This window comes from Vidua chalybeata, chromosome 5 (genome assembly GCF_026979565.1).
Source record: "Vidua chalybeata isolate OUT-0048 chromosome 5, bVidCha1 merged haplotype, whole genome shotgun sequence".
NCBI lineage: Eukaryota > Metazoa > Chordata > Aves > Passeriformes > Viduidae > Vidua > Vidua chalybeata.
The window spans coordinates 1,053,274-1,077,358 of record NC_071534.1 but is presented as its reverse complement, the minus strand read 5'-3'; the positions used below and the strand labels follow the sequence as shown (position 1 = coordinate 1,077,358).

Here is a 24,085-nt window from a genome sequence, read left to right as displayed (position 1 = left end):
GCGAGAACTCTCCATCTCCTCTCTGGGCCATCCCTTAGGGCCACAGCTTCTGGGGTAGGAAAGGGAACCAAACATGTGCCCTGACTTCTGCCATTTAAAACTTCTCAATGACCAGCACACTGCATATAAAGACCTCTCTGAGTCACTTGAAATCTGCTATTATTTAAGTCAGAGCTACTAAAGAACCCCAAAATAACCAACCAAACAAAAAGAAGCTGAGGAAAAGTCTTTAAAGAATGTATTTCAAATTAACACATCACAGGAAGATGTAAGCAAAGAGCAAAACTTCCTATCATCTTTATGACAGTTATGACACACAAACTAATTATATATGTACATCTGGATTACTTGATAGCTACATTTGCAACTGTCATTCATTTTATGCTGAATTTATTCAAAGATGAAAAAAAAAATCCTCTACCAAGGGTCTACACTTTATCCAGTCACAAAATATATGTTTGCAGGAACCCCAACAAAAAAAATTACTTCAAATTTTTACCAGTGTCTCCAAACAGAATTTAGCACAAATACATTCTTTCTTTTTAATCTATTCAACTGAAAGAAATGGAGCTGCAACGGTTTAGGTTTTTTAATCCCAAAGTGGATTATACAAACATTTTCATCAAAGATTTTTTTACAACAACACTACCATTACTGGTCATATCTTATTATTAAGGTAAGCTTTCTTCAAAGAACCGAATGATTGGAATCTCTTCCTGATACATAGTGACATGCTATTTGCTGGCTGCAGTGTGGAGCGTCAAAATGAAAACAAAAATACAAACAGGCTTTTTTTTTTTTTTAATCTTGTCTTTATTGATTTAGACTTCAGAGCTACAGCCAAAAATAGTGCATCTGTAGAAAATTATCAAACACTCTATCAATACAGCATCATGGCATGTTTAGAATTGTAAGCACTTGACAAGTCGCAAAGGGAACATCCAATCTAGTATTTGGCAGTGCAACCCATGCACAGGGAATACAGGGAGAAGGATTCTATTCCCTCCAAAAAAGAAACATTTCTGAACAGGAACAAAAAGCTTTTGTTCAAAAGAAGAACTCCAGTTACCACGGAAGACTCATTGGCTCATTCAAGACATCATCGTACAGTGCTGGAAACTGTGTGGAATGTCGCAGGGGACGCGGAAGCTACAGGAGCCACGCTGTCTTCAGGACTTTGTAGGCCATGGAGAAGGTCACTGAGTAGCCAACTGCCCAAGACAAACCTCTGCCAGGCTGGGGAAGAGGGATCAAGTATGCGAAAGTGTGGCAGATCCTAGCCCCTGTGAAGATCCTGAAGTGCAGCAGGGCCGTGGACAGCTCGGGGCCGCTCAGAGCATACAGCAGTCCAATGCCAACAAACGGGACAATATTTTCCAGGTCATTCAGGTGGCCTCTGGAAAAAGAAGCAAAGTTATTTTTAAGTGTTATATTTTGTTGCATAAACCACTTCAAACCTTATTATTTTTCAGCATCTTCAGAGCATGTGACTATTCAACAACTCTTGGCTTCCTCTGCAGAGGGGACCTGATTCAGTTACTGAAACAATTTTGGTGTGTTCACCTGACATCACCCTGGTCCCTCCTGCTGCACCCCACATTTTTAAGCTTCTGATCTTCTGTATGAAAGGTATTAGTTTTTCCCCAGGATCTTGGTAATACTAAGGACTTACATGAGGTGTCTGAGTGCCCCTGGGTGTGCAAGAATGCAAAGCCAGGGAAGAAAAGACGTAGCTGTTTTCTTGGAGCCTCTCTCAATTAACATCAATTAACTGGAGGGCTGTGACTGAAGCTACTACAGTTCATGGCCTAATCCCATAAATCCAGTTTGTGGTGACCATAAAAGAAAATATGTGATATCCTACACAGGAACTGCTATGTTCATCAAATGTTCATGAAGTTCCATCATCTTGAAGAAGGTTATTTTTGAACATCTAACAGGTGTGACAGTTACGCTTTTCGTTAATTTTCTTCACTTTGAGCACTAAAATAGCTGAAAAAATGTTTGAAATTTTGAAACCATAATTTACTAAAAATGTGTTGAGACTGAACTCCATATCTTGAAGTGTTCTTTCACACCCCTTCCTAAATCTTCCCAGCTCCCTTCACCTCTTTAGATAAATTGTACTTCCAGCCCAATTTACTGATTGAAACAATGTCTAAGCCTTACTAATGATGTCAAATTTCAGAGCCAACTGGAATCACATCATGGCACTGTCTTGCAGCTGCTTTTAGAATATATTTATAATTACAAGGAAACATATCCCTCCAGATTTTTTATTCTCATTCCCCATAAAAATACTCTGAAGAAAATAATCTTTTTTCTTGAAAAAAAAAAATCTTTTTTTTCCCCATAAACGGAACACATTCCAATCACTTATGCAAAAGAGAAGCCATGCTAAATCTATGTGGCATTATCTGTTGCCATGAAACGTGCAGAAGAAAATGTATTAAACTTCCACTAAGAACCACAGCTGGAAGGAAAATATGGATGCTGCAACACCAACATAGTAAGTAGAACCAAGCTCACTTACTAGGTCTGGGGATGTCTGAAAAACTCTACAAAACAGCAAAATAGGACTGGAAAATTTAGTACTTGAAAAATCTGTTCTGTGAAAATTACCGAGGTGGCTGTCATTTCTCTACCACAACAACTTGAGTTAAATGGGTCACAAAGTTATTCTCAACTTAGCTGGGCTCTCACAATTTAAAAGAGAAAGGAATTGCCACTCACCATAAAAGTTTCCACTTTTATGTAACACCCGTGAAATTAAGCAACAACTTCCCTGAACTACTCAGGGGCATGAAAAGAAAAAGGAAGGAGCAGAACATCTTTCCAGCCCACTCAGATTAGGCTCTTCTTTCTGAGATTATAATCCATAAGAGACATACAGAAACAGCCGTTCTTTGCAAGGATGCAGAGTTCTTAAAACAGCACTGGTATATATTTTCAAGATCTTCCCTAATGGAGGTTGAAATGAGAGGAATTCACTGGCATTCAAGTTTTTGGTATAAAAATAAACTTAGCTTCATCAAAGAAGCATGGAAGGTATTCAATTAAAGCTTTCCTTTTTAGCATGGGTGTATCAAACAGCATCCTGAAATTTAGGACTTTGGAAACAGAAAATTTTGCCATGAGCTACATCAAGTTATGCTCATATTTTACAGCATTCTCACCACTTTGCCCATGCAGACAGGACACTACCCAAGAGTCAGCTATTATAACCAGACAGTGGCGCATTGTTTTTAGAATGCACACTGACCATTTGAATGCGGAATGGTTTGTTCACTTAAACTAATTAATGTACATAATTATTGTGCTACATAAAGCACCATAAAACACACACAGGCTTGACAGGGAATGGGGTGAAATTAACTCCTTGATTTAATATTATTGTGTTATTTAAAATAACTTTTCCAGGTTCCTGTGTATTTACCTGCGTACACGTTCAACATCTGGATCAGTCCTCAGGAATTTCTTAGCACTCTCCCCTTTTCCAAATGATGCTGTATCTTCTGGGTTGACAAATGCCTGTTGCAATCACAAGCACACAGGTGACATTAGCAGCCAAAATGTTTTATCCAGTCAAGGCAGCTTGCTATAAAGGTCACTCTTTTTACCTCAATAACCTCACTTAACTTACCTGAAGTTAAAAGCACAGGGAGTAATACAATGTTTGCTGCATTACTGCTTTCTTGAGCCCAGCCTGTACATTTGTGTGCTGACAAATTAATGCAATGCAATTTATGCACTTAGATAAAGCCTTCTTGTGAGATGGACAAGCCTGCAGTAAAGCCAGTGGGCTGGCAGAACATAGGCACCTACAAGGTGGAAGCTCTCAAGTCTCTTTTTCACCATTCCTGACAAGTTATCTGAGAGTGCTTTTGGATCCCTTCCTTCTGCAGAAGTCTACACAGCAATAGCATCCAACAGCCTTATTCCCATTGTCATTTATGACCAAGGAAGTGTCTCCCTTTTCCCTTAGGTACGAATTCTTACACTTACATGACCCATTATTACCACAAAATACTGCAAGACACTACTTGAAAACAACAATTAATTCAGGCAGTGCAGACTGCAGTCGATTTCTCCCTGCTGACACATGCAGTAACATATGCATTCTGTGGACTGCTCAGGCTATGCAGATAGAAGTCAAGAAAATATTTTGATTTTAGGAGAGCTACATGATTGCTTTCCAGGGCAGCCTCGATCCCTATTTGTGAAATATAGCCTCAGAATTCTAGAGTTGTGTTAACAGTATCATCAGCAACATTTTACATTCTCTTGCTTCATTCCTTTCCCATTTTTCACTTTCAAGACTTTTTTAATATTTAATAGAAAATTTAAATTACGTTACTATTTTTTCTGTTTGTAATATTACTAACACAACGAAACCAAACTCTCCAAATTACTGAGGGCCCTATTGTCATCTGCATCCACCTGGAGCAGTTCAGCTGGGTTCTCCTGCAGCAAGCAGGAACAAAAAGCAGCATTTCAGCAAAAGGACTACACCAAAATCCTTGAGGCACAGACCATCTTGCAGAAGCAGATCTCACAAAAACAGCCATATGAGGCCCACTCAGGGCTCTCTCAGCCCAGGACTAAGTCTTTCCTACAGAGGCCATGAGAAGATGCCTAGAGAAGACCAAGGACAAAAACAACACGTGTCCCATGAGCACTTTCTTCTAAAGTAGATGCAGCTTCTACAATGTTTAGCAAACCTCAGTGAATCTTTCATATTTTTATCTAGCACAAATATCAAACCACAGTATTTTCAAATAACCACAAGCATTTTCTAACGTTTTCAGATATTTTCAAAATTGAAAATCCAATTTGCAGCCTCCCTCTCACTCTAGAAAAACAACAATTTCTTTTCAGATAGTGACCGACCTGCTATAATCATGAGGGAATGCAAAAAGCTTTTGAATTATTGGATGGAAGGGCTATAGATGAATAAAAATCTATCTCCTCTTCTGACCCTACCAGTTGGTTATTGATGCAATATGGCTGCATATCACACATTTGGTTCTTTATAAAGTGGGTACCCTGGACATGAGCTTTTTGCAGAAAACAATGGAAATTATGAAAAACTCTTATTTAAAAATAACAGAACTGTTTTAGAAGAGTAGAGTAAGTCAAATGCAAGTATAATTTAGTCTCATAATTATCTTGCAATTAGGTTAAAAACATCATCCAACTGAGACCACCAAACTCAGAATCTCTCCAGAACAGGGAGGAGGAAGAAAATGAACAGCAGCAGTATTTGGAAGCTGAAAAAAGACATAGCTGTGATATCTTCGTATTTCAATACAAATGTCAGTCTGTTCTCCCAGCCGGTATTTCCAAAAGATTACCTTCCTGGTGATCCTGAAGTATGCAGTTATCAGACTCATTAGCATCATTTTTAGGAGAACAATGGCTGTGTACGTAGCGTAAGCCCGGAAGACTTCATTGTCAATTAGCTGCGTCGATTTGGCCATTTCTCCCCTTTCTCACTGACGACCTCTAAAAAACATTAAAGTTAGTTAAAGCTAACATCATTGCAATCCAAAGTTCTGATAACAACATTGTGTTAATAGCCTTGGTTTTTACCATCACTGCAATGACAGCATGATTTTGCCACTGTGAAAAGTTTCTTTTATAACAACTGTCTACCCTTTTTTTTTTTTCACAATAGCATAATACCTTAAGATGATAAATTATAATCTTACTTCCATTATAAGTGCTTATTAAACTGTCAAAGTACAAACTACCAAAATATTTAATGTAATTGCAGAAACAACACTTAGTCACAGAAATTAGTACTCTTTTGAAATAACACAAAGATTTAGACCAATTCATTTGAATTAGCAAATTTCCCTAAGCAGTTACCAGGATAGAAGGAGTGTGTGACAATACTATGAACTGTGAAATGTAAAGAGGAAAATTAGTATTGCCTACCCTTTTTTGTGTGCAAAAATGACACAATTATAATTGCACTTCAGCTTTCAAACTAACCGGTATCTTCCTACCCAGCAGTAACTTGTGATCAAGCCGAGCTGAACATGCATTTTTCCCCTTTGAGACCTTGTTCTTAAAAATTGCTTTTAGCATGACTCACGGGCAAAGATTAAGTTGTAATGACAAAAAGGAGAGGACTATTTCTGCTTTTATCATGGGAGGTTTAAACTAATGAAGTCTCTTTCCAATGAGACCGTACCAAATCCACAATCCTATGGAGGCAGTACCTTTTATCAACACCAGAAAGTTAAGAGGTGCTGAGGTGTGAATGCAGGTGAAAAAAAAAAGCACATCTCCGTTCACATTCAATTTTTGCCCTGCACAGACTCAGGCTTTTGCCTCACCAAGTGCTTCAACCACGCATTTAGTGACTAGGAATTCATACAACTAGGATGTCTTAGCTTCACCAGAGACCGGGATAAATGCATTTTCTTGTTACAGCTAACTTACTTCCTGTGATATAATTTTAACAATAGTCATAAAAACGTTAATATTCACTTGATTACAGTTTTAACAAGCCCTCATCTCGCTTTCAGCACAGTCAGCTATTGCCAAAGAAGGGGAACTTGATGAGCAAAGAGCACTATGGAAGACTTGCTCTGAAGGCACGTCCTCGGTGAGGAAGTGGGCAGGATGGAGGTAAGCAGCTGTTTGCTCACCTTGCCTGGACCTGCCTGCTGTGGTGATGGGATTCTGCTCCCTTTTTTCTTTCTAAAACAGCGCTTGGGTCACTGGGCCTAGCAAAGGGTCTGCGGACCCTGGGAAATTAAAATTAATTCAATGTAACTCTCCCTCCTCTCTCATTACAGTCCAGTTCCCAAGGTAGACGGTGACTTGGCGAAGACTCTTCTCAGACATGGACAGTCACTGTTCCTATTCATTTTAACAGTCTTGTTAACGTAACAGAACTGTCCTGCTAGTCTTAACTTTGTATCACAGCAAAAAAGCACACAGTGTTCCACACAACAAAATAAAGTAAATCCGCGGTGTCAGAGCATTTTTCCCTAAGCTGTGCTGAAAATGCACCCCAGAATGATGCCAAGTCCTCGGCAGGGGACACCGCTCAGCAGCACCTTCGGCGCTCCGCCAGACTTTTCCGTTTTCCCTCGCCGCCCCCCGAGCTCCCAGAACGCCCCGGAGCTGCCTTCAGCGCAAAATGGCAGGGCACCGAAAAACTCGGGACCCAGCAGCAGCAACCGCAAAAACACACCCCAAGTACGCGAACGGCACGGGGTTCTGTGCCTGATATACATGAGTGATAGTAAGAACAATAATAATATGTCTCCGCAAGGCCGCTCGGAGCAGCGGCCGGGCTCAGGCCGTCCCGCCGCCCCCGCCACACGTGTACCGGGGCCGCGGCCGCACCGGGGCCACTTGTCTGTGCGTGTTTCAAACGCGACTTCTCCAAGCCCCGTGCGGCCGCCGGCTCCGCTCCCAATCCAGCAGCAGATTCCCGGCCCCGCGGGAGATGCCGCCTCGCCGGCTCCTCCCGCGGCCCCTCACGCAGCGCTCCCGCACCGCCCTCCCGCACCCGCGGCGGGTTTGGCTCCCGGGCCCCGCCGCCCCCGCGCAGCGCCCGCACCTCGGCCGTGCCCGCAGCGATCCGAGCCCCGCTGCTCCCCGGCGGACACTGCGGCCCGGCCCCGCCTCGCCCCGCCGGCCGCGGAGGCGGGTCCCGCCCGGGCCGCCCTCACGGAGCCCCGCGGGCTCGGGGCGGCCGGTCAGGCCCGGAGCGCGGCAAGCCGGGGAGAAAGAGGAGCAGGAGGTGTGAAAAGGAGCGGGGAAAGCCCTGCTGTCTGAACACCCTTGGACAGTGGGGAAAGCCCTGCTGTCTGAACGCCCTTGGACAGCGGGGAAAAGCCCTGCTTTCCCACCCCTGGACAGCGGGAAAAGCCCTGCTTTCCCACCCTTGGACAGCAGAGAAAGCCCTGCTTTCCCACCCTTGGACAGCGGGAAAAGCCCTGCTTTCCCACCCCTGGACAGCAGAAAAAGCCCTGCTTTCCCACCCTTGGACAGCGGGAAAAGCCCTGCTTTCCCACCCTTGGACAGCAGAAAAAGCCCTGCTTTCCCACCCCTGGACAGCAGAAAAAGCCCTGCTTTCCCACCCCTGGACAGCGGAAAAAGCCCTGCTTTCCCACCCTTGTACAGCGGGAAGCCAAAGGCTGTGGCCCAGACGGGCACTCATCGTGACAGCCAAGTCCAGCTGCTGTGCAAACTGCCAAGAGGGCTCAAAGCTTACCTGAAAGTCTCAGTATTTGTCCCCTCCCTTCTTCTTGTGGAAAATGCATATTAAATGATTGGCTCTTCGCAAATATTAAAGTGAATACTATATGTGTTATGTTGTATTAATTAGTATTACTCTATTAACCTTTTTTAAAGTAGCGTGGTAGATACAGTTGTAGGTTATAATATAATGTTAAAATAGAAACTATGCGATGTAAGATATTTTTTTAACTAGCTCAAGAAAGGGATGAGATAATCAAGAAATTCTTCTCACAGAGGTAACAGCAACAAGACACCTAAGAGTTACTGCCTCCTTATCAGAAAAGACAAACATCCTCCCACCTCCTCTCCGTCTTTAAGGAGCCACTAAGATTAAGGGGAAGAAGTTGATGATGACCACAGAACACCCTTTGTTTAAAAAGAATTTATGCATCATGTATAAGATGTATGAATATGCAACAAGCTACTGCTTTTAAGGGGTAATCCTTTGTTAGGGTGTGTGCTTTCAGGGATACATCGCCCTAGGAAGGCACCCGGACACTCCATATTTCTTTGTTTTGTATTGTCCTTTATTGTCCTGACTCTGATTGTCCAAATTCTTATTACTCTATTTTTATAGCCAATAAGCTTTTATAGCTAATAAACTTTTAAAATTTTAAAACAAGTGATTGGTGTTTTTTCATATTCTGGTGGGCCTTGACATTTACCAAAGGGCAAGAAAATTAAACCTGTATTGCCAAGCTGCTTGTATTGGCAAGCCATCAGCGCTGTTCCAATAGACACGCATCGTGTCGCTTTGCAAAGTGAAACAGAAAATTCAGGAACTCCTCAGCTGGCCACAGACTGCTCCTAGCAGTGTGCCACAATGTGATGAACAGAGGGAACCTGGTGTCCGAGCTTCCTGCTGGTTCTTCAAGGAGATTTATGCTATCCCCACAGCACTCCTCTTCAACAGGAGCAATGCTTGTGACTAAGCAAGACTTAAAAAAAAAAATAGACATAAATGTACTCAGGTGCCCAGAAAGGTTTCAAAACTAATCCTAAAGATGTGTACACCGTAGGAAAGGATACAGTTTTTAAAGCTGCATTCTTATGGAAAAATCTCTACTCTTAGGTACGTGTATTCAGTGCTCACTGATGTTGCTTCTGTGCTTCATTTCATGTCCTATCATCTCATCTCAAATTCCTGAGTAACTCTTCTTAAAATCATAAGACACAGCACAACTCATTTGAGCAAGAGCTGTAGTATCACAGCTGTTTTGAAATGCTGGTAGGAGCTGGGTTCAACAACCTTGGTTCTCACTAAGAACACAGCAAATAGTGCTTCTGCTGAAATCAACAAAAAATCTCACAGGAGCTCGGGTCCATCCCAGGGAATGGATTTATTTCAAAAAACACAGAGGAATTTCTGCAGCTCGTGACTTAGTTCAAGACAGGAATTGTGTCTTCAGAGTTTTTTTACTGCACCTAATGCATATCATGATCACAGGGTGTGACTGAAATAAAACTGTAGTTATCTTCTCTTGCCACCTTTTTGTTTGTTTGGCATTCTAATCCTTACCCACAGTCAGTTTAAAAAGCAGATAAACCTATTAAGTTACCAGTAAAACTAAACACACATTATTATACTTGAGAAGAAAAGCTGGTAATTGATTTACACAAGTTCTCAGAACTACACCTGGAAACAACAGAAAACCAGGGAAAAGGTGATTTTCATTCGTTGTAGGTAGGCCATAAAAAAAGTATAAATGCATGTAGAAATTCTACTATTCTAATTCTACTATTTCTGTGCTTTCCTTTGGATTTTGCGTTCCAGTTTTTCAGATTCTGGAAATTCAGACTGATTTATGTGACTTTGAAAAAGCACTTCTGAAACTGGGAAAGCTGCTATACTCCGAGTCTTTGAATTTTGAGGCAAACACCTTGTTAATTTTTTCCTGCCCTTTTTGAATACCCCTAATTCTGAGAAAGAAGACTAGGAGGAAGGGAGAAGTACGTGAAGGGATGAAAAAGAAGAAAGAAGGAGACAAGAGAAATAATTAAAAAAAAAAAAAAAAAGAAAGCAGGGTAAGGAAAAAATAGAAAAGAGAGAAAAATATTTAAAATATTTAGAAAATGAGAAGGAGATGGCAACAGAAGATAAGAGAAAGGAGAAAAAGAAAAGATAAATGAAAAGAGGAAGGTAAAAACTAAAAGGAAACTATTTTTTAAAGAAATCAGAAAAAAACAGAAAACTGAGAAGGGGAAATTTAAAAAAAAAAATTAAAGTAAGACTGAAACAAACTGGAGAAAAAAGAAAGGTAGAGAGGGAAAAAAGAAAAAAAAAACGAGAGAAGCCAAGATTTCTTGCAGACCCTGAACCACTTAAAAGGTTCTTAGAGGGAAGACTCTTTGAGGGCAGAGAATAAGAGTGCCAAAGTGGGGCCCCAGCCTGTAAAGCAGAAGTGAACTTGTGCCCAAGGTCTGTTTTCTTCTCTACAGCATGGAGTGCCTGCAGAACGTTTGGGCACGGCTGTGGTGCGAGTGGCTGGATCCATAACTGCGGTGATAGTTGCTCCTGAGGGGCCCATTCCCAAGTTCTTACTCATGTGAATTGTCCCTGGGATGCTGATGGGATTGCTCCTGTAAATCAGGGATGCCCTATCAGCCCAGAGCCCAGGGCTGTGCTCATCAGAAGGGCTTGATCTTGCAAGCCTCCTTCCTGTCAGCAGCCCTTTTTCATGACAGCTTTCCCATCGACTTGAAGAACTATCCGTGTAGCCAGGGACAGTAGAATCAGGACACGAGTTTAGGGTCAGCATAAAAGTAGGAGTGAAAGCGTTTTCCATTTAACCTCCAGCAAGGAATGGATACTCCCCAAGAAGGCCAGATAAGTGCAGTCATTCTCTTTTAACTGCAGGGAGGGCAAAAGAGAGGCAAGTATTGATCAGACTCGTTCTGTCCTGTCTCCTCCTCTGGCTCCATTTATTCACCATAATTAGAGTGGTAAAGAAGGTAGCAATAGTACATTTTCACCACACCTCAAGTGTTTGTTCACCACCCCCTTGATAATATAAATCTGTTTTTTCTTCAAGTAATACGGGCAAATTATACCCGCTCCATGAAATAAACCAGTGCTTTGCAGAGCACTGGTGAACACTAATCAGATCATGAACACAATATCCAATCCATATTTTGACTTAAAATCTGAAATGCTCTTTAAATACTACAAGGAAATGGTTACAAAAATGTATAGTATGATGAACTGGAGTTATTTTTTGTGCTACTCTATTGAAACCTGCACCTTCTGGTTAGCAAGCACTTTCACTATATTAAGTGTTGACACCTATGTAATTTCGCTGTGATTCACACACTTCCTCAGAAGATCTCAAGCTGCTGTCTGGTTTCTTTTGGGACCTGCTTCAAAAACAGCAAGAAAAGATTCTTCAGGAATGCTTCCTGCTGGGTATAGCTCAGTGAAGGCTTCTCTGGCATAAGTTGCCTTTTGGTAGAGCTTCTAGCACTGAAACAGCAGTGTCCATCCAATCTTTTATCCATGCCACTGTTTAGAGGACAACAGTTCTCAGTATTGGAATTTGCCATTTTTTTTTCAGAATTCCAGACGCTCCCTTGTGAGACAGAAACAGTAGAAAATGATTGAAGTGACCAGTCCCAGTGGGTGGTGACCAACAGGCAGTGAGAGAAAAAGGTACAAACTCCACAAAGCACAGGAGTGGTTCCATCTGCTGGCTACAAGCCCAGTTATACATCATTTATACATTGTGCAGAGACCCCCACAAAGCTCATTTACTGATCATTATCAAGTTATCATCTAAAATTGTTTAAAACCTTCCAGATAAAAAGGCAGGCGCAGAGCAATCATAACAAACAGTACAACACAGGAAAATTATCTGTAATCTGTGCCCTACCAGCTTGATGTCCCACTTGAAGAACAACTCAGAAAGGGATTGGTGGGCATACAGAAAAACCTTTTTACTAGGTTTATGCTTGATTTTTTTTTTTTTTGCCTTCATTCCTTTTTCACTGCATAAGAATACTGCAGCAGGCGTGTTGCTCCTGAAAAGAAGTCTGCAGCACAGAGCCACCTTTGCAGCTGGCAGTAATGCATGTGTGGTGAGGTGAGGCGTTTAGAGCCCCATGCTGAACGGGGGGGGAAAGCTTCACTCAGCCTTTGTGATGCTATTTGAGCTGTACAATTGTTTTGGTTAGGAAAGCAAGATATTATTACTATTAAATTACATAAGAAAGATGATATATGCCCGTAAAATAGATTTTGAAGCTCGCATAGTAACTTTCTTTTAAACTAATGCAATGAGAGAGTTATTTGTTAAACATTGTTACACACAGCTCACAGAACAAAATCTGATCCTTTAAAATAACACTGAAGTGGCAGAAGGAGGAAGTATTCACTATAAAAGCAGAACACTTTTCAAATTTCACTTCACAGATTGAAATGACAGCGTGTAGAGAGCAAAATGATATTTAAGACATTGAGGTTCTGATAATTTATATAAGAGTCCAGTGGGTTTTACTTGTTATTGTATTACTTCTCTGCTCCAGAGAAGGAAATTATAAAGCTGGAGACCAGACTGGAAGATTTCTTTCCACAGTGACATTCCAACTGCACACAGAAGACTTGAGTGAGCTGCTGGGAAGACAGAAATGATAAAAAGTATCTAGCAAGAAGTTGCTAACTTATCTCTGCAGACAAGATACTTCTGTAAATAAACAAGCAAAAGCTTTACAGTTATTGGAAATACCTGCAAACAGACAGGCCTAGTATGTCTATAGATAAATTGGTGGAGTTATAAAGTTGATTTCTGAAGTTCTCCCAGCTGCTACGTTGTACTGCTTGTGTAGAGGTACCTATTTATGTAAGGCAGTGAAAGAGCTTGGCCCTGTGGATTGAAGCAAGCTCATTTTCTCATTTTCTCATGAGGTTTCTGTGCTACTCTGGGATGGTTTGAACCTTTGTTTCTGTTACTCTTAACTGGATTTATATCACAATTGAATGTCAATAGGCTAATTGATCCTTACACATTATTAAATTATTAAATTATTACATTACTAATTATTAGTCATGTAAAATTGGAGTTTCTTAACGCTTTATTTGTACATATATATATCACTAATGGGATGTGAACCATGCTTAGCTTATAGAGCAGCTTCTGCCTGGCATTTTGGTGATGATTGTGAGAGCTGAAGGCAGGGAAGGAGAGGGCTATTGTTGCCCAGATGGTTATTTTTGAGGAATAACCATCTGAAAGAATTAAATGTTCCATTTAAGCAAAATATTGATCAGTAGTAATCACTTGTCCTTCCAACAGGCAGCTGTCACTACCTGGTGGACTGTGTGTGGGATTCAGTGGAAGGTCTGCATCAGAGGATGCAGGGAGAAGGAACAGGCCCCCCAAATTTGGGGTGTCTATTTTCATCCTGCAGGAAAGAAAGGAGATTTCTGCCTCCAACCATTTGGCTGTGTCAACTCCCAGATTGAAAGGAGCTGTGTAATGAATGCAATGTGAGTGGGTTTTGCTAAGTTAGAAAAGAGTTAGAAAAGCCCGGAGAGTGCTTGTCTGGGAGTTACATTTGTGTGTGAGTTGTTCCTACAGAAGGGTTAAGAGGCAGGCTGTGTAGTCAGTGTGAGGCAAATGTCACTGCTTTAAAAAATCAATTATCTGCAACTGTAGGGCCTAGTCTAACAGCACCTTTTCAGTATGCAGAGCTTCCCCAGGTAGCACAGCTATTTTTATTAGTAATCTCCCCTCCTCCAGCTCTCTGTGAAGAGCCAAGTTTAGAGTCAGCAAAATTCCTTTGAACCAGCTCATTTTATCCCCAACAGCCCAACCAACCACAATTAAACTATATTACCATACTTTAGGCTTTAAAGGGGTTCTTTTAGTGCAGTGTATAAAAGGCTTTAAGGAGAGACAGAGAGGCAAAGGGAAAGGCAAACATTCCACGTGTAGCAGGTTAAAGTCCTCCTCCGTGTCTGTCCATTGACTTCAGCTGGCCGGGGATGAATACAGACAATTCAATATTTAGCAATCAGCAGCTTTGCTTAGTCGGCAAGAAAAGAAACAATTTAAGGTCCAGAGCCTTCCCTGGGCTCCTTCTGCCTTCCTGAATCTCCACTCAGTTGCAGCAGCTCTCTCCTAACAGAAATGACACTCCACAGGGTTGGCTCTTGGATGTTTTCTGCTGTGGTGCAAGATTACTCCTCGTAGTTTTATGGGGCAGCAGCAGGCTTTAATAGTCACCCGAGACAATTATTTAGATACTGCATTGTGCAGTCAGATTGCTTTTGAACAGCTGCAGAAATACTTAGCAGAAATACACTCCCTAAAGCCCTGGGATGGGAAGTAAAAACAAACAAAAGCCACAGTAGCAAGACAAGAGTCTGCGTCTTATTGCATCTTTTAGCTTGTAGAAAAAAGGAGTTGTGTAATTGATTTAAAAGTTAATTGGGACAGGGACCATTTTTCATTCAGCGGTTCTTGTAATGTCCAGTAATAATAGGCTACAAATACATAGTCACTACTCAAACATAAATCCTCTTTGGGCCGTGTTGTGACCCAGTGTAGGGTTCTTTGCCAGGCAATTCTCATTAAAAAGATAAAAAGGTGATAAGATAGGAGTGCAATTCTTCTCTTCAGTAGTGATGGTCTTCTTTGGTGCAATCCTATTTACAAAGAACATCACAAAATCATACATTCCTCTGGTAAATATGGGCAATTTCCTTCCTCAAAGCTTCAGCCTTGCTATCTTGCTATACCTTAACAAAAATACCATTTGTATTTTTTTTCCCCTCCAAACCACTATAACCACTCTGCTGCAACTAATTAATTTCCTTGCCATTGCAATTCTAACAAGTCCTGGTGAAAATCTTTTGGCTGTTACAACATATTGTGGCTTGATGCTCTCTATTGTTTTAAGTCTTAAAATACAACGGGATTTTCAGCTGCACTGTCAATTTTGCTTGAATAAACAATACTCATAAACACATAAAATTTTATGGAATCTCTTAACAGGTATCTGGTCATCAAAACCTGCCTCCAGCTCAGGACTCAGGAGGATCTGAAGTACAGCAGGGGAAGAGAAGTATGCTTGCTTAGTTTAGCCTTGGAGAGGCTCCCTGTTTATTTTCGTTCAGCTGGGCAGTTGGTGGGGCTCAGGGGGCTCTGCCAACCCACTCCTCTGCTGGATCATAACTGCTTCTCCCTTAAGACACACTGAGAATATATCCTCACCATTTTGTCCCAGGATGGCCATGCAGACAAAGTCAAGCTGGGACAATGTTTTGTACAAAATACAGTGCACGATATGTTGGGAATTTAGTGGCTGAAAGACTGCTTGTTCACTTTTTACTCACGTGTGCTTCAGTGAAGTTGCTCTTGATTTATAGCTGGATCAGCAAAATCAGAATCAGACCCTTGCTGCTCATTTCTGTGGGAGCAGGACCGGGCCTCATGTGCTCTTGTGCTCATTATATATCTCAGCACCAAGTCTCTCAGCTTTGATTCATTGAGCTCTCTTTAATTTGGTACGTGCAGCCTTCCAGACTAGATCACATAGCAGCAGGATAACAATCCTCGGGAGAGCATTTCAGTTTGAGAAATTCATGAAGAGGGTGACTTTGCTGCTTACCTTCAATGACACTTGTGGAATAGGAAAGAGAAGAGTGAATGAAATGGAATTGCCAGCCTGTTTTGAAATGTATGCTCTGTTATACAGCAGATGACAAATAGCGTCCTCAATAACGTAATTCTGGGAGCTGTGCAAGTTTTTGTTGGGTTGTTGTTTTTTCTTCACTATAATCTGTCTTTTCACACTTAGGCCAGGTTTTTCTTACCTGTGTGCACTGCACACAGGAACTCTGAAATACTTCCTTCTGCAGGGAAGGCATCCACAGGCCTTACCTGGGGTGAAGGCAAGCAGGAGGAACAGAGCCTCTTTTTACCATGCAGCAGGGAAAGACCTCGAATTCACCCCTTTTCTATTCCCATCTCCAGCACTCTGACAAGGAGTGTTGAATTCTGAGTTGGAGAGAAGTCATACACAGATCTGTAACTACAGATGTTACAGATCTGAGGCAGGTCACTTCCACTTGGTGCAAAACACACTGCTTTTCTGAGCCTTGAAAAGCCATGTCTGTGCCTCCTTACATGGCAGGGATGGCAAAGCAGTAACCTTGCCTTCCTCCAGCAGGAATGAGCCAATTTCCTGCAGGAGAAGGCATTTTACTATATATTTGGGTGTGCTGGAACTGAGGGGAAAATGTGTCCTTGACAGTAGCTCTAGTGAATCATCAATACATGCATATGTATGGAATGAGTGTAGGAGCTGTGCAGCAAGAGAGAATGAGAAAGGGTTCCTAAAACAAAAGTGAGCATCTTCCCACTTTAAGAAAAGCAAGATTTTTCTCCATTCTGTAGAAGATTGGCTTCCCACCCTGGTAGCTGCACCAAGATGATTTGGAATTGAGCTCTTGGTGCTTTTCGCCCTATCCTAATTTCCATACAGGTGCCTATTGGGAAAAGGCAATGTTAGCCTCCAATGGTAGCATTAACTGCCTTTGTACAAGAAAAACTACTTTCTTGTGAAGCAGAATAAAGGATTTTCATGGTATTACAGGTTGAAAAGAGTTGGAGAAATGTGCTTGACTGCATCCCAAGAAAAGATCTAAGCAAAGATCCCTGACATGCCGCCTGCTCCCAGTCCATGTCATACTGCCTTGGCAAAAGTCTCCCAGAGTATGCAGATCACAACCTGAACTCTTACCTCAGTGATGACCTGAATGATCTACAAGAAGAGGTGAGAGAAGCCCTGAAGAGGAAGCTTCAGGTGAGGGATGGAAGCCAAGTTCTGTCTTTTCCTTGTGCTGGAGCTGACTGTTCCTCCTGGGCAAGACTGCAGGACTTGGCCCTTAACTTTATAATGTACATAATTAACTCTTAACAGAGTTAAGTGATTATTCTTGGTTTGGAAGTGTAGGGTTTTTTCCATTTTTTTTTTCCAGCTGTTAACATTCACTGCATGATACACTTAGACATGACATTGCCTTCCCAGTCCAGAGCAGCCAAAACAAAGCTGCTCAGCAGCATAAGTGAGCCCTGCATAACCTTCCAAGCCAAGGGCAAATTCTAGCCCCATATTCTTAGATTTTATAATACCAATACATTTCATTCATGTTTTCTTTAAAACTTCTGTGAAGTTACTCAGTCATTTAGTTCCGAAATTTCAGGTGCACCATCTCATTTTTAGCCTCTGAAAAGCCTCTCTGAAATTGTGCCCCCTCTACTTTTGAAACCAGTTCAGGGACTCTTATCACTCATTCTTGCCACTCAGTATTCCCTCTACTCTTCCCTTGACAAGGCAAATAAATGGATATTAATGCTACATAAGGGAGGTCAGGGGCACGTTAGAGTGGCCAAATTTGCCTGAATGCAATCTTTCTGCTACTGGCTTTCCACAGAGGTGCTGTTAAAATCTGTGGACATTCCATTAATTCCATGAGGAGGAGTGCAAGTTTCCTTCCTTCACTAAATTTTATTGAATAAACAAGCCACCTACAAAGTTTCATGACCTTTTACAATATGTTCAGAAACACATAAAATATAGCTATTGCTTGATGAGCTCTACTGACTTGAATTCAAGTTTTTTGACTACTCTTCTTGAAGAAATAAATGTAGTTGATTTGTTTCTTCCACTGCAATAGACCCAGTCCAAGTCCTGTGAAACCCAACAGATTTTTTTTCTTAATTTTTGGGACATGGCTCACATTCAGCTTCAGTGACACACAAAGGATTTCACTCATTCTTACAGTCTTGAAAAATAACCGCAGTCACAAGTCGTGGCACCTCCTTTAAACCTGAATTCTCTTGGTGGTGATGAAGATTAAGGGTAGATGTTGAATGAGTACAGCCTATCTGCAGCTCACCTCTCACAAGTGCCGAAAGCAACAGCAATGGCATCTATTTTCTGAGAATTTTACCCTGCAACAGCTGGAGATAACTTATCAGAATAAACTCTGATGGGCCAAAGTTTCCAGCTAGTTAGTCCGTGCCAGCCAGTAAACTTGGCACCTCTGATAAAGCAGTGAACTTCATTTTTCACTTCTGCTCTTCTGTGCAATATTTTTAACAAAGAATAGTGGGTGGCTCCCTGTGCAAATTCCTTAGAGAATCAAAGTTCATTGTGTAGCACTGCAAGGAAGGAAAATAGTATTGTATTGTACTGTATTGTACTGTACTGTATTGTAATGTCTTTCTACAGAATGAATGGTTAAACCAGAATTTCTGCATTTCTCCAGAATGGTGGTTAAAATGTGCTGGCCAAAGGTTTGCTTAATGTTTTGTCAGTTTGATTTATGTATTGGGAATGTTGGAGGTTTAAGACTGGTTGTAAAGAAACCAGTTTAACTTCTCTGGTTTTTTGGTATCAAAGCTCAAGTGTAGCATGCTGTATTAAAATAATATGAGTACTGTTTGACTTTTTTAACTGGAGCAGTAGCTATAGGTTGCAGTTTATGCTTCAAAAGCATAAAATAAAAGTCAGACCTGTCACAACACCTAAAAATGGATATATATGCTTAACTGTGCAATTGCATTAATGTCAATAATGTGTACATTGCACAAAAATTTACACATGACCATAACTCACTGCAGCATTCAGGCTTATTGGAGCAGTAATAATTTTTTAATTTTATTTTTTCTACTCGTTTAACAAACAATAAGAGAGGGTGATGGAAAGATTCAAAAGTTATACCTGGTAAAGTCTGATTATGTGTTGCACAACCTAGCGATGATTCCAGTTAGATTTGTGGAAATAAGTGGAAGAAACTGCAGAGGGATTTGGATAGAAAGAGTTGAGGTGTTTATGGAAGCTCCCTGTGTTGGCCTTATGGGGGCTGAGTGAGTTGAACTTTTCCCACAGTGCTTAACTTCTTCCTTGTAACCTGCAGGTCTTGTCTCATGCAACTCAGCATTGCTGGTGCTTGTGGTCATGGTGCAAGTTCTTTGATACTCAGTGTTCTTCCTGAAATCCGAGTCTTTCAGGCAGGTGAATCTCTGAAAATTTCTCTTGGTAATCCTTTGTGCTAGTAGGGGAGGAAGGAGTTAAAAAATGTGGCTAAGCACAGCGCTAAAGGTCAAACTACAACACACGCAACACTGAGAAACAATGAGAAACATCATCCTCATTCAGAAAGGGAAAATTATAAATATTTATAAATATATATATATAAATATTCATAAATATATATTATATATATATTTATAAATATTATAAATATATATAAATTATAAATTATAAATATTTTCATTTAATTGATTTAAATGAAATTAATTTAAATGAAATTAATTTAATCTTTTTCATCATAAATATTTTCACTTAAAGGCTTTGCTTTTTCTAGACCTGATTTTTTTTAAAAACATTGGTTTACTTCCTGAATCAGTTCCTTTGGTTTCAACTTGGGTCAAAGGTTTGGCAACTGTTTCCCCATATTTTTATTTTAATGAGACTATCACTGATTTTTATATTGTCTATTAAAACAGTATTAAAAAACTGCAAAGTCTGCAAGGCCTACTTTTCTGGTCAGTGCAGAGTGCCCTCACATCACATTGCTGTTAATGGAAATTAATTGTATCATGCCTATAGACCTTGGAGCAGTTTTACAGATATTAGATTCTTAGACATCTGTGATGTTTTATTATTGATTAAAGAACGAGAGGAAATCTCATGGTTTAAGACCTTGTAGTGGGATTTATGAATTAGTTCTTTTCCTATGTGACCCTTGGCAGGTCATTGAATCTGTCTTTCAGTTTCCCATCCGTGAAGCAGGGAATAATGATGATTTTCTGCTGCTGCTCTTTGTCCATCATGCCTGCTTAAATAGTGCACTCTTTGGAGCAGGACTTGCTGCTGGGTAGTGCAGAGAAATTTCATTCTGAGTTCAGATCTGCAGCTGTAATGCAAATAATTAATATCAGCATTAAACAGTCAAAGGTATTACATCCAAGATGCAATTGGCCTGAGGCCTGCATAGTTCTTAAAATGATGGATTTTTAATTGATTATTTGGAATGAGACCTTTTCTCAGACTAGCTAAATTGCTTAAGACCCACGCACACCAGCTATATTTAGAGGTGAGGAGGTGGCAGAGTAATTCTTAAAGTGCTCTGTTTCTAATAACCCAGGTGAGTGACAGTCTGGGAGTGCTGCCTCTCTTTAAGCAAACATGACTCACAGCCCCCAGGCTGCGAGCTTGTGCAGGTTAGAAATTGTATTGAACTGTCCCCATTCAAGGAGCCAGGAAATGCAGCCAAATTCATAAACATTGAATTTAATAATCGCAGGTTTGTACAGCAGGGTAGTCACACTAATGGCTTAGCATCTCTAACAGCAAAATGCAAAAGGACTGTGTAAAATTAGGGCAGGGTTAAGGTGAGTCTGGAGTAAATAAGGCAATATCTTCATCCCACAGCAAGTGTTGATGCTTTCAGAGAGCATTCTGCAGAAATTACATTTTTATAAGAATATCTCCAGAGTCCAAATCAAAGGCAAAATGGGAATGGCCATTAATTCTTGTTGAAATGGACACACACGCACACACCATTGGCTGCTTCCAAGGCATTTCCTGTCCCAAGCAATTCCCAGCACCCATGAATGGTCTCTCTGTCCCTCAGGGAGTGTACATGGTGAAATGAAACCATGAGAAACTGCCAGGAGGGTACACAGGAGGAGTGAGCACCATCCTGTGCCTTTTCACATCCCTGATCAAAGCTAAAATAAGCAGCAAGACACAGCAAAACTGGTTTCCCAGTGGGAGAAGAATATTCTGGCTTCTTGAAAGATGCTTTATGTCACTTGGGCGCCTGGAGACAATGGACCCAACAGATTCTTATTTTGTGTCCTGAGCTCATCACTGACCTTGGCACCCAACCACATTGCAGTGTTTCTTTTTCTGTGAGATTACCCAAGGCAAGCTCTTCTCTGGGAAACTGAGTATTGCCAGGAACTCCCACTGATGCAACCAATCTCTTTCTTCACAAGCTGCAAAGTTAAAAGCACCCTCTCAGTTTTAAATGCAGTACCAATCCTCGGCCAGGCTCTGGAATAGCTGCAGCTTTGTTCTAGCAGATTCTCATTTAAGAAGTTAATGGCTACATTAAAAATTAAGCCAGTTCTAACTACTTTTCTTCTGAAGGGAGTTTCACTAGAAATCAGATATAGTCCTTCTTCCCTCAATCATCACCTCTTTTTTAATAGTAATACCAGTTTAATGTTCCATTCCCAAATATTTTCATTTAGTAAGAGTGAAGATAGGTGGAAGACACAATGCAGAGGTTTTGGCTGAGTTTCCTCACCACTTTTATTCCTTTAGAGCAAACACAAGATTGACTTTGCAGTTGCCTCCCAGTTCTGCTCCTAGGCATTGAACCCAGTGACAGGTGAGAGCAAGGCACAATATCTGCTGAACAGCCAGTGCACACCCAGCTCTGACAATTGCCCATGTCAAAAAGCCAGGTAAGCATTACTCAGCAGTTTTGCACTGAACTAGGAGTCTCTGCATTTTACAGCATCTCCTTCATGTGGACCTGAGGGAACCTGGCAGGTCTGAGAAATGAAGACAGTACCATGTTGCAAGAATCTGGTAGTGAAGGATGCTCAGCGTGCTCCCACCCACCTGCAAACACGCCCTCAACTCTGACCCACTTTGCTGGGTGGTGTCTCATGTATTCCTTCACCTCTTTAAGATCTGTGTGTGCAAACTGAATAACACTTATATATATATATACATCTTTCATCATTGTAAGGAGGCTGCCAAGTTCTGAAGCTACCAGGGTGCACTAGATGTAAGGTTCATCTGGTTCCTGGGGATGTTGTACAAGCTAAGATCAACTTAATAAAAGAACTGGGAAGGCTGAGAACCAGTAAGAACTGCAATGTGTAGTGCTTTGTGTAACATCTCTTAACTGGAAGTATTTTCATGCAAGTTATTGCCAAAGATTCGAATTTTTTTTTCTACTTTCAGAAGTTCCTTTTTTTTTCCACAACACTACAGTTAATTATTTATCTGGGGGAACCTAGTTAACTAGTCTTTGTCTCTGTCAGTTTAAGCTGCTCAGTTTATAGGTGCCAAATATCTGAAGCATGAAATTGAATATATTTTCCTAACATTTGGTCCTCAAAATTAATAATTCTATAGATAATTTTCATTTTCTGCATAAATATCCAGTTCCTTTTTGTACCATGTCAAGTTCTTGGCTTCCAAAATAAATTAATGGCAAAGTCCAATTATGAGTAAAAAAGGGAATTGTTTTCTCAGGGTTGGATTTTATTCTTCCTAATGGAATTGAGCTGAATTTTTCTTCTGATTCTGTGTTATGAGACAGTGAGAAAATAAGTTCCCTATATCGTTGTTAGTGGTACTCTCTTTCAGGATTACCCTTTTTATAAAGGACAGGTTTATTATGCTCATTTAACTAAGAGACAACAGTTTCAGGGATAGATGGAGTGATTAGCAGTTGAATCATACTTATGTTTCAGGCTAATATTCTCAGATATTTGCTTCTATCACAGCCAACTTCCAAGAAAGGTTTTCCATCTGCTTCCTGTGCCCCCTCCCTTTACCTGCCACAGTTAACCCTTTCTCTTCCAAGCACTCTGCCTCTAAAGCCCGACAGAAATAGTGTAAGATCCATATTGATTGCAGAATGCCTGTAATCAGGTCATGGGAAAATGAGGTGTTAAAGGGAGAGTTTTCTTGGATTATTTTTCTCTTCAGCCTGGGAAGATGTGGCACCATTTCCAGACTGTTTCAGTCTCTCTGAGAGAGGATTAGGATTTAGCTTTGTTGGTTTATGTAGAAAAATTATAATACATAAGCTGACGTTCTCTCCTAAACCCAGGATTCTTTTGGTGTGTGTTTATTCCCTTCAGTGTTCTACATAATGGGTTGTTGCCTTGACTTGTAGGTTCTGTTTACTACGAGATCTAGCTTGCTTCATTTGTCTGCCTCCACGGTACAGGACTTCCATGTTGAAATCATATCCCCTATAAGCCATTAGTCTAATCAGTCCAGCTCTTGAGGAAGCTGATAAATCAACAGTAATCTGAACCCCGGGCTCCCTTCAAGGACCCTGTGCCAAAGGGCTTTGGTGTTCATGTCGCTCCATGTAATGAGCTCTGCCCTGGAAGGACAGAGAAAATATGGCTTGATAGCTGATGAATGTTTGAGATTCCTTCTCCTGAGCAGGACTGTGATCCTCCTGCATTTCAGTAAAATACTTACAAGCTAATTTAGTCAGTGTGTTGGTGGTGGTTAGATGTGGGTGCTTGACCACTAAAAACTGAACTGGCAAGCTACATGCTCCTTTCTGCTTAAAGTCACTTAAGAGAAGGGGAAGTGATTATCCAGAGTGAGCTGTCAACCTTTATGCCAGCTTTCCTCCTGATATGATTTATAAAACAGCTAAGAGAACCTCTGGGGGGGAGCTTTGCAATGGAAATAGCAAGTGATTTTTATTCTAATGAACATAACACTGTCACAAGTTTAAAGTTCAAATCTGAGGTACGAAGGTTGGGGGGAAAAAAAGAGGCCGTAAAATAGGAATGTGACAGCATATGTGTTCCTTCCCTGCACAGTGTATGAAACAGGAGAAATAGGCAAACTTTATTTTCCTAGTGAGGTTTAAAGTATTTTTTTCAGTCTTTATCAGGCAGAAGGTCCTCAATTCCAGTTGTTTTTTGGTGGCTGAGTTTTTTTTTCTCCTTCACAAGCTTCCCGATTAAGATGAGGCATTTTTCTCATAGCACGTTGTGCTGTGCCCTTTGGTCCTTCAGCATTGCAAAATGTCCTG

At 41.0% G+C, this 24,085-nt stretch overlaps 1 protein-coding gene across 3 annotated transcripts; it reads right to left on the bottom strand.

The window, feature by feature from the left end:
• Nucleotides 1-221: 221 nt before the first annotated feature.
• On the bottom strand, nucleotides 222-7,685 carry MGST1 (microsomal glutathione S-transferase 1). 3 transcript variants are annotated; one of them, XM_053943882.1, is made up of 4 exons: nucleotides 7,583-7,684; nucleotides 5,355-5,505; nucleotides 3,437-3,531; nucleotides 222-1,396 (listed from the first exon to the last, which is right to left on the bottom strand). In XM_053943882.1, exons 2-4 carry the CDS (start codon nucleotides 5,478-5,480, stop codon nucleotides 1,150-1,152), a joined length of 468 nt encoding a protein of 155 aa, XP_053799857.1. In that variant the 5' UTR covers nucleotides 5,481-5,505; nucleotides 7,583-7,684; the 3' UTR covers nucleotides 222-1,149. The 3 variants fall into 3 exon arrangements, with proteins under 3 accessions (XP_053799857.1, XP_053799858.1, XP_053799859.1); XM_053943883.1 differs by lacking the exon at nucleotides 7,583-7,684 and adding an exon at nucleotides 6,660-6,919; XM_053943884.1 differs by lacking the exon at nucleotides 222-1,396 and having other exon boundaries at nucleotides 3,433-3,531; nucleotides 7,583-7,685.
• Nucleotides 7,686-24,085: the final 16,400 nt, after the last annotated feature.